Source organism: Thunnus thynnus, chromosome 7 (assembly GCF_963924715.1).
Source record: "Thunnus thynnus chromosome 7, fThuThy2.1, whole genome shotgun sequence".
Taxonomy (NCBI): domain Eukaryota; kingdom Metazoa; phylum Chordata; class Actinopteri; order Scombriformes; family Scombridae; genus Thunnus; species Thunnus thynnus.
In genome coordinates, this window is record NC_089523.1 from 11,711,773 (window position 1) to 11,723,085 (window position 11,313).

Genomic DNA, 11,313 nt, shown 5'->3' on the forward strand with positions numbered 1-11,313 from the left:
CAGCTCTATAGTTTTATTCTGGGACTCCACTAGAGTAGCTTTGCATGATTCATAGTTCAAAAAACTCTTAATAAAACTTATTTATCTTATACTGGTTCTTCTTGCAGCCCCTCAGTTCAGCCTCTGTCTCTAACATGCAGTCTTGGCTCCTGTCTTTTTAAGCCCCCCCTCCCAATGAGCCTACTCTGTTCTTATTGGCCAGCTTTCCAGAAGCCATATCAGAGTCATGTCAAGTTGCCGCCGATGCAAACCCAACATTTCATTATTTTTTGACTAAATAATTGGAGACTTTTATTGTAAAAAATTACAGGGAATTAAACATGTTCCTCACTGAATTAGCAGAGCTTCGTTAGCGGTGTTAAAAAATAATCAACATAACACGATATGGAGCTATTTGGAGCTCTTTGTTCAGCGGATCAGTTAGAAATAATGCAGGGAGGAATATGTTTGTAATGTTTGATGAAGAGCTGTGGATGACCAGCACACCTCCACCAGGCACCTCCTGCTGTGTGATGGAAAAACACTCTCAGCGTGCCAGCTCAACTCAAGTCATGGCTCAGTGTGACAACCCCCAAAACAGTGGAAAAATGCCATAATGTTAGTGGAGTGGAGCAGTGAACTTGTGCACTGTGTGTGGAGCAGATGACCATATAAAGAAATCCGTCACAAGCCGATGTCGACTCAGGCTGAAAGTAGAAAAAACAGTTGGAAACTGAGCCTTCAGAGCAGTCTGAAGCCGGTGCTTTTTGCTTACATCGATTACTTCTACATACGTTTACCAAATTATTTGGCACTGTGGCCATGTTTAATATGAACATTAGACATTGTGACATTATATATATATATGATTGAAAATAAGGAAAAGCATTAAAGGTCCCCTTTAAAGAACAATGTGAAATCTGCTTCGCCAACAGCACCTCCCCCCTCGCTTCAAAGAGGCACAGGCGTAATTGCAAATTGGCTCACCTTAGAGATCAAAGTCATCCTTTTATAATTAGCTTGCAACAAGCGCTCAAAGTGAAGATGACCCATTTTCTGCGCACTTTTTAATTAGCTTTACTGTACTCAATTATAGCCATGATGAATTCATCTTATTCTGTCAGATATTGTTAGTAAATGCACACCGTTTTCACTGTTTCAGAAGCTGTCGATGCTAGAAAGAGCTGAAACTATACATTTCCTCAGCAGGTCTTTGAACATCCCACATTATCTGTTTTTTTGGGTTTTTTTTTTTCAAATGTGCCACCACATCCAAGTAGGTTACACAGACACTACACAGACACTTCCTCCCCAAAGCAAAGTAAAAGTTGACACACATTGAAAACCTAAGCGCACAGCACAAATCAATGCAGAGGTGGTCCTTCATGTGTATTTGTGTATTGATTGCTATGGTCTCTCTCACGCTTTGCTGCCCCTTTGGTGTTTCAAGGCCTTAGGGATCGTTGATGTTTTCTTGACTTTCAAAAACTGACTTTCAACTAGAAACAAACACTGGCAGCTCATTTGCACACACACACACACACTCCTACCCACCTAAACATGCACATGCATTCTACTTACACACCATAGATGTAGGTTTGCATGTGCACGTGCTCAAACACTCATGTACCCTCTGAAAACATGCGCAATGCCTTAGAGTTCTGATTCTTCAGCTTTGAAGGGTAACAGCTACTTTTCACCTGACATATGTGTATCAAATGTGTAAGTCTGTCTTTTTGTGTAAAAATATAGAAATAAAGTGCTATAGTAACTGCTTGGTACCAAAGTCCTAGACACTAAATCATGATGATTTGTCAAACTCGGCTGTTGTCATAGCACCAAACAATAACATACATGAACAATCCTGTACTACATAAGGTGGTTTGTACTTTTTGTTCCTTTTTGTGAAATTGAAGCATCCCTTTGAATTTAAATCAAAAAAAGATGAAATTGCCATTTTCACGCACACATACAGTACATCTAAAGTATTAAACTTGGAGGTCAGTCCATCTGCTATAGAATGCATGTTTTGTCCTTTTTGTGTGGAGATTCATTTGCAGAGTTGAGTGCTGCAGACGCTGCTCTCGCCACGTAACGCAGGTCATGTCTTTCATGCCAGAATGCACTTACCTTTATTGTTTACTTTCATCGTCATTCACATTCACCTCTTTAATATGCCAGTGGTTTTGAAATGTGGCTGCAAGCTTATAAAAACATTTTTTATAAGCTTGTTAACAGAAGTAACATTATTAGTTTGTTAACTGGCGAGCCCAAAACACTGATTGCAATTTAATTTGGAGTGCTGGGTTTGTGTTAAAGAAAAAAATCATGCAAACTTTGCAATGCAAAGGGACTTCTGCCATGAGATCTGTCTACTTTGAAACACAAATAGAGTGTACTTATAAATGAACAGAGGACTCACTGAAAATAAATGCAATGTAATGCATCTCAATTTTTTCATATTATGAAAAGCAATTAGGGCAGCAGCAACTAATAATTATTTTCATTTTGATGTTGTATTCACACTTTTCATTCACAATCAAAGCTCGCTATTTAATCACTTAATATATTAAGTGTTTAGTAAATAAAATGCCAAACATTACAAATACCCACCACAGGTTTTGAAGCGGCTTACTTCATCTGATAATTTTCAATTTTACGCATTCATTTATGACATCAAACTCTCACAAAACTGTGAAAAGCAACCAATTATCACATTTGCACAGCTTTAACCACAAAATATTTTGTATTTTTACTTAATAACTTAAATGATTGTCAAACTTGAAGCAATATGTCACAATTTTAAAGCTAAATTTCACATTTCTTCACATTCATCCATTTCATGCAGGTCTACCTCAGCAACAGTCAAGGAGCTGTCATGAGCGGTCCAGTGTTTCAATGTCACCACAGGTTTATACTTTATTTCTGCCACATACTCTCACCGGCCACTTTATTAGGTACACCTGTGCAATCAATGCAATCCAATACAACAACTTATTTTCATAAATACATTTTCAGTTTTTGCCGATTTTGTCAGAAAGGCGATAATTCTCCTTTATGTTTATTATTGAGGTCGAGGTGGGTGGTGGTGTACTGGAGTGCATTATATTGAATGGTGTTCCTAATATTTTGTCCACTCCAGTAACATACATGAGGAGGAATATTAGGAACACCTTTCAATATAATGCACTCCAGGACACCATCACCCACTATGACCTCAATAATAAACATAAAGTACAATTATCACCTTTCTGACAATGTCAACAAAAACTGAAAATGTATAAGCGTCATAAATGTAGAATTTATGGCTGAGCTGTTGTATTGGATTGTAGTAGATTACACAGGCGTACCTAATGAAGTGGCGAGTGAGTGAATAATTATAATGCAAACAACTAAAACAGATATTTTTGAAAAGAAAGAACATAAACACAATATTTCAAAAAATACCATTTGCATATTTGTGAATTGGGGAAATTGTGTCTCCGAAGCAACGGTGCTGCTTTATTCATTATAAGGTGAAAATGTGTAGCGTTTTTCTCAGTTACCAATAATACATCACACACTGCAGCATCTTAAGCCCAAATACTATAGATGTCCATATATTGTGTAAAACATTACACCCTTAAAACAGACTTACACTCTACTTTCCATGATCTGTCTCTCTTGTCTCAAAGTCTAAAAGTCCTTCTTTAATGCGTCTCGTCCCCTGCTTCAACAAATCCCTCTCATGGCTCAACTGGTTTTAAGCAGTGAAATCAATAAGACGTCCCAGCTTTCACTGGGCTTCAGAGCAGCTTTTAAAAGACATTTTGAAAGACAGCCAACCAAGGATGATCTTATCATGTCACTTATGAACCCATTCCATCTAAACTGTGGATAAAGTTGGCAACAACATGCAGGAAAGTCATGTCTGAAGAAAATAAATCTTCTTGGGCCTCAGACCTTGTGGCATTAAGACTTCGATCTCAGCAGATACTGTACCACAAAACAACACCATAAATAAATTCATCTCTCTCTTCCTCACTGAATACAAAGACAAGATGATCCAAAATGGCACTCTGACAGCAGATATTACACTCCCATTAGGTGAAGATGGGGACACTGAAAGTGCTGCCAGAGGTAATAGGTTTGGTAATCTGTTGTGTGTGTGTGTGTGTGTGTGTGTGTGTGTGTGTGTGTGTGTGTGTGTGTGTGTGTGTGTGTGTGTGTGTGTGTGTGTGTCGGGGAAGAGATGAATCCTCAACCTGAGGAAAATGATACGTCATTGTCACATTCAGCCACTGCCTCCTGTCTTATAAAAACTGATGACAATCTTCTCTCAGGCCTTAAAGCCTCTATCAAGATGATGATATGGTTCTTTTACACAAATAAATCTGATTCCTCTGAAATATTAAACTGGGCGTAATACATTTGTGACAGTTGCAAAAACATGAACGGTGCATATATATATATAATTGATGACTGAACCAAATATGCTGACAATCGTACTGATACACAATATAGAGTAAATGCTGCTTTCAAGTGATCACTCTTAAATGTCACTGAAATTTTCAAAGTTGCTAAAGGATAGGTTTACAATTTTTCGAGTCTGTCCAACAGTCAGGAGACCAAATCAACATTGACACGTTTTCCTTGCTGTAATCATTCCTCCTGTTCATACTGGCCATTAGAAGAAAGCGCATTTGAAGGGGATCTTTTAATGGTCACAGCAAGCAAAACCTGGTTCAATGTTCATATGAGCACCTGACTACTGTTTTAAGACAGACTTGAAAAATTGTAAACCTGTCCTTTAATGTGACGGACACGGAATGGCGACGCAGAGTTGATCTACCAATAAGCCGGCTACAGAGATAGTCACAGAGCGGGATCAACATCTGTGTAAAAGGGACAGCCAGCAAGGTGGGACAGGGAGCTGACACTGTTGTGTCACACGACACGCCTCTGAATCCGGAACGCTGGCACGCTATGTAAAAGAAAACACGGGGCGGCATTATGGCGGCTTTGTTTGGTTCAGTGTAAAAAAGCAAAGGTGGCTTAGAGACGGATCTTCTTTATGGCTATAATGTGGGATCAAGACCAACATCCTCTCACTGACTGTCTACATCACAGAGAAACTGACATTGTCCACACACACAGACGTGTCAGTTAGAGAGACGAGGCAACACCTTCGAAAATTCAAATCTCTCAGGGACACCCACAGACCCTCTACTCTGGTGCTGTGAAAAGCATCCTAATGGGATATCACAAACTGGTCTTTACACCAGAAGGTGCAGAACCAGCATCTAGTAGGACTTTGAAGGAGCCTCAACACCCCAGAAGTGAACAGTTCCAGCTTCTACGCTCACGCAAACAAACGTCTCTGTACATCCACAAATACAACACACAGAGAGAAAAAGCTTCTTCTATCAGACCATTAGGATGATGAAATATGTCCAGAGCTTCTGTCTCTGAGTGTGTACATTTTTTTTTTAATGATTCAGTCATATTTTTGCCTAAAATATGTATATTTTTCATTTGTCTAATACTGACAATGCACACTCTAACATTTTAATACTTATATTAAATATATTTGTACATTCTTTTTTCTAATCATTATTTTTCACACTTATTCTAATTCTTGTTAATGAACATTAGCCTTTTAGCACATCGTCTAGAGCAGTGGTTCCCATAGCATCCCTTCATAAGAACTATTTTGTCGTGGAAGCCCTCCTTACTGCTGAGTGCCTGAAACACTCACAAGCCACAGAACGTGTCACTTTACTATGAAAACCAGAAAACATGTACAACATTAACTGAGGTGTTTTTACTTTTTCTGTCTTAATATATCTGAAAATGTAACATAATACATAATGTCACCTCATTTTAACATGGTGAAATGATATCAAAAATACACAAAAGAATGACATTTTTTACCCACTTTGGGAACCATACTGCTCTAGAGTTTGCCATCCCCGCTTTTCACTGCACAAATTGAAAATATGAGTATGTCACAAATAAATCTTTGAATATTAGATCTCAACCATTTGCTATAAATAGTCAATTCCTTGACATAAATTTCAGCGTCACATGTGCTCTGTTGTCACAATCACAATATTGTTTCCAGCACCTGAAGGCACTTCACTCTTCAGTCTGACAATCCAGACATCTTTTTTTTTTTTTTTTTTAAATGTCACCAGCTTGTACTACAAAGATTATGAACATGTCTGGCATTGACACGGTGGAGGGCACAATAGCTCAATAGCTAATGCTGCCGGGATGAAAACAGCAGGCATTAGAGCGGCGGAAAATTCAATATCAATTAATGCAGGATTCAAAGCTCGGCTTGACACAGCAGTTAGTGTTTCCTCCTTGAACAGCAAGAGAGAGGTACTCAAGCTCAGCCCCAAGGGAACCCAAGGATTAGCTGCACAGTCAATACATGAGTTACCTTTCTGCTTTTCTGCTTTTCTGCTTTTGGTACTCCTCTCTCTCCCTCGCTGTCTGTCATACATGTTTCTCTATAGTAGGCTCTCGAGCAGATTGATCTATTGCAGGAGTGTTGAAAGGCATGCTCAGCTTAGGAGAGAAACTATTAGTCACTATGAAAAATAAAAAGGTAAAAACAGCCATTGGTTGGTTTTAAACTTCTTATTTACCAGTGGTGGAAAGTACATTTACTCAAGTTCTGTACTTAAGTACATTTTTGAGGTACTTGTAGTTTACTTGATTATTTCCATTTGATGCTACTTTATACTCCACTACATTTGTCTGACAGCTTTAGTTACTTTTCAGATGAAGAATTGACACAATGGATAATATAACAAGCTTTCAAAATACAACACATTGTTAAAGATGAAACCAGTGGTTTCCAACCTGTTTGGCTTTTGACGTCTTACAAAAAGCAGTGTGTAGTTGGGGTCACATTTCAGATGTCTATGAGTTGCTAACAGCTCCACCAAACAGTGATTTTTTTCCTCTAAACTTCTCACATGGCTTCATTTCAATAAATGTTCAAATGATCCAATATTTCACCAAAAATCAAAGATTAGACTCCAAAAACTGAAAACAGATTTGTGTTTTTTCTTCTTTCCTCTCCCATTTATCATCTCATGACCCCTCAGATTTATCTGGTGACCCTTTGGAGAGGCCTGACCCCTAGGTTGGTAACCACTGGACTAAACTTGCTAACTGTCTATAAAGTAGTTGAAATTAGCTCCACCTCTAGCAGCTACAACAGTAACATGCTGCTTACACACTGATGCTTCAGTATTAATAATCTAATGATGTCATATATAATAAAATATCAGTCAGAGGGACCAAAACACTACTTTTATTGCAATACTTTAACTACATCAAGCTGATAATATTTATGTTGTTTTACTTGAATAGGATTTTTTCATGCATTTTACTTGTGATGGAGTATTTTTACATTGCTGTATTGGTACTTTTACTTAAAGATCTGAATACTTCCACCACTGTTATTTACTTACTATTTCTTACCTTATTGATCTTCAGATGGTCAATGTGGATTGATATGTGATATTAAAGCCTTAATTCTATATCACAGAATCAGAACAACAATTACAAAGTAACATGTGGATGGGTCATTTTTCCTGATTGTGATTCTTGGTGGCATAAACTGTCTCTGACAGACGTTTGAGCCTGCTTGAGTAAATGTTAACCTGTCATGGCCTCTCAAAGTCCTGAATATCCCTGCTTCATTATAGCCTACAGCTTGTGTTGCTCTCATTTCAGCTACATATTTCTGTACTTCAGAGAATAATTAACAGCCGATGACACATTTTTAATCAATAAAAAATTAACCAACACCATGACTGATTAGTGTGTTTGGCTTGATCCTTTAGTCGTACTGCTATTTTTTTCATGTATATAACCATTTGACAAGTTGATTTAGTGGTTATGAATGTGAAAAACATGTTAGTATAAAGTTGAATTAGTCATGAAATGTTCATTATTTGGACAAATAATACTTGCACTCCCCCTTATTCAGAAATATTACTTAAAGGTGCAGTGTGTAGAATTTTGTGGCATCTAGAGGAACAGGCTTGGCAGAAATGGAATATAATATTCATAAGTATGTTTTAATTAGTGTATAATAACCTGAAAATGACAATCATTTTTTTGTTACTTTAGAACGAGCCCTTAATATCTACATAGGGAGTGGGTCCTCTTCCACAGAGCCCGCCATGTTGCACCGCTATGTTTCTACAGTAGCCAAAAGTGGACAAACCAAACACTGGCTCTAGAGAGGGCCTTTCAGGTTTTTCGTGAGCCACCATAGGTTCTCCTACACGCTTGGAAGGGGAGGGGGTGGTATTCAGTGCGAACCTCACCGCTAGATGCCACTTAATCCTACACACTGGTCCTTTACAGAAATACACATATTGTTTGGTCTGATTTTCTACGTTATGTATGTAAGGAGCCACAGACTCAGAATACATGAATTTGACATATTGTTACATATTACAGTGTATGTATTTGCAACCATACACTGTATATTTTATATTTATATAGAATTTAACAATTTAACATATATGATCCAATTATCACATGAAGAAATTGTAACTTATATTAACTCTAAAGGTAAATTCTCTTGTTTAATAGAGTAGATATTCTTCTGTACTTTTACTTCTACACTCTTTAGGACTTCATTGACCAGAAGATAAAATACTCTTCTTATCTACTGCTTGTAGAATCCAACTTGTATTGTTTTTTTATTGGGATTACAGTCATGACCTCTTGGTCAGCGTTGGCTAAGCTCCAGAGAGGATTAAAAACTGAAGTCCAATTTATTCTGTGCCCTTTGACCTTAGCAACAACTGCTCAGAGCTCTGCTCCACTATTATAATGAGGGATGGAGTTAAGAAGAAAAGCTAGTGGATGTTTTACTGTTTCACACCACATTATATTACAGATTTCCAACCCAAAAATTAAACGCTGGTGGTTTACTGTGACAGAATTGATGTCGAGATTAGTTAGATTAGAGATTAGTTTTCTGAAAGTAGCTGTGAATGATCACTTGCAAGTTCATGAAATTGGAGTTACTGTCATTTAAGACCCTTGTATACAGTGGAAAAATATTGTACTACATGAAGTCCTTGGCCTTGACCATTGCTCTACAAACAGAAATCACTTATATTTGAAGGTGCCTTTTCTTCCTGCAGGTGCATACTTTTAAACATGACTTGTTATTTTAATATTCACTGCCAACTAAGCTCTAGGAGACAACTGACAATTTGTGAAGCACCCCCTCCCCTATGCGTGTCAAGATTTTTGCTTTCATATGTCACATTTGCAGTTTATAATGATAATGGTGACAGATTTACCATTTGAAATTCTTAGTAATTTTTGAAACAGTGGGTCCTTAATTTTAGACCGAGGTAGTGAGAATGTGTTAAACCATCTGAAATGACATCTGCAGGGATATTATCAGCAGTAACTAGGAAGCTAATTAAGCATTAAAAGTTTCCCATGAGCCAGTTGAAAACACTGTCTCTGGCTGAGTTTTTAATGTTTCCAGCTGATTTGTTTTGAAACAAGAATCTTATAAAATGGGTCTTTAATAAGCACATAATGGTTACATATATCATACTAAAAGAATGAGGTTAAAGCTGCATATAAACTGGCAAAAAGTTAAATTTCAGCTGCTTAACACACATGGGGTACATGTTCATATTTTTAAACAGTATGTTTTCACTGTTAATGTTACAAGAGAAAAGACTCTAGCTGGGGTTGCTGGAAAGTGAACTTCTCCAAATCCGAACAGGACAGAGCCACTAACATTAGCCTAAACTCTGATAGCGTCCATGAATAGCATCTGCACAGTAGGGAAATGTGAATGTACTAGTCTTGAACGCGGCTTTTTTTTACCGTGACCTCTAACCCCACAACAAAACAATGTTAGACACTGTTGTGTCCCTTGGCTCCTTATGAGTAACACTTATACCTACTGTAGGTAGTAATCTAGTCAGCCAGTCGGCAGTTAATCCATTCCTTGCACTTTTGCTTTTGATTTTGGTTAGGCTAAAAAAATGCACCCTCCAAACTCGGAGTATGGCTACTAGAGCACCATGAACACCGCTTCAACATGCCTGCCATGCCTTGTTACGGTTGCTCATCTACACGGGATTGATTGGGGAGGGGTTAAGTGAACAGTCAATTCACCTGACTTGACCACGTGAATCTCTACAGTCTTTGCACACTGCTGTGAGTCACATCCAACATTTCCTTTTCCTTCCAGGTGCGTCCAAGGCGGACGTCCCAGAGGACTTCGACATCGACATGGAGAACCCGGAGACTGAGAAGGCGGCCGTCGCCATCCAGTCCCAGTTCAGGAAGTTCCAGAAGAAGAAGCGTGATGAGAAGTCCTAGTGAGCGCCATGTCGCTCTGCCACTGTGTGTAGAGATGGCAGGTCGAAACGATGGCACAGTGACAATGGTGTGACATTTGCATGTAAACAAATTCATACCTGTTGGAACTCCAGGGGTTGTGATGGGGTTTGGGGGAGAGAGAATGCGATAGCCTGTTAATCATATGACAAGTCTGTGAATTTTCATTATGTATCCTATTATTATAATTACAACTATTATTATTATTATTATTATTTGACTGCTGTGTCAATAAATGAGTTACTGAACGAGTTGTAAAGATATGGTTTCTGTCCTGCCATATTTGTCCCATATATCATGAAGTCTAGCTGGTGTTTGTGTTAGAATATGTTTTTGTACTTATCCCAGCCTCATAGAGTTACACCTGCACCATCCCTTTCTGTACTGCTCAGGACTATGTTTCCAAAACAAACAAACAAACAAAAAAAAAACACCTGTATTTTGTGAGTAGATGGAGCAAAAGTGATGTTAGAGTGAAGATTGTTTTTAGGAAACTTAGCCTGTATCCCATCCTAACAGATTATTTCACCCAGAGGCATTTGTCTCGCCTGCATGGTACTATCAAGCTGTGTATCAGTGTACATTGAATAAATAAAGACTCTGTGTGGAACATGTGTACGGTGCATGTTAATACCAACATTCACAAATACCTGGAGCTGTATGTATATGTGATATATTGAATTAATATACACTCTGCAGAGATAACAGTGCTACTGATGTATTCTGATGACAGAAGTTATAAATAGAAACCACTTCAGAATGACCTTGGCTGAATCTATTCCTTTCTCAGCTTGATAACCTTCTCAATGTAGAGCTGGGCTAACTGACTGACTGATTCCCACTGAGCTCTTCTCAGCTTTAGGCACTTTGAAACAAGCACCCGACAATATACATGTGCATAAATGTATATTTTAGTTCATGTTCAGTTTAGGTTGATATTTCATT

The 11,313-nt window shown here is 38.1% G+C and overlaps 1 protein-coding gene across 1 annotated transcript in view; it reads left to right on the plus strand.

The window, feature by feature from the left end:
- The window catches only part of pcp4b (Purkinje cell protein 4b), a 39,605-nt gene extending 28,627 nt beyond the window's left edge, over nt 1-10,978 (plus strand). Inside the window, exon 3 of the mRNA XM_067595768.1 lies at nt 10,220-10,978. Within this exon, the coding sequence (XP_067451869.1) occupies nt 10,220-10,350 (131 nt within the window). The 3' untranslated portion in view covers nt 10,351-10,978. The remainder of the gene's footprint in view (nt 1-10,219) is intronic.
- The last annotated feature ends 335 nt before the right edge of the window (nt 10,979-11,313 follow it).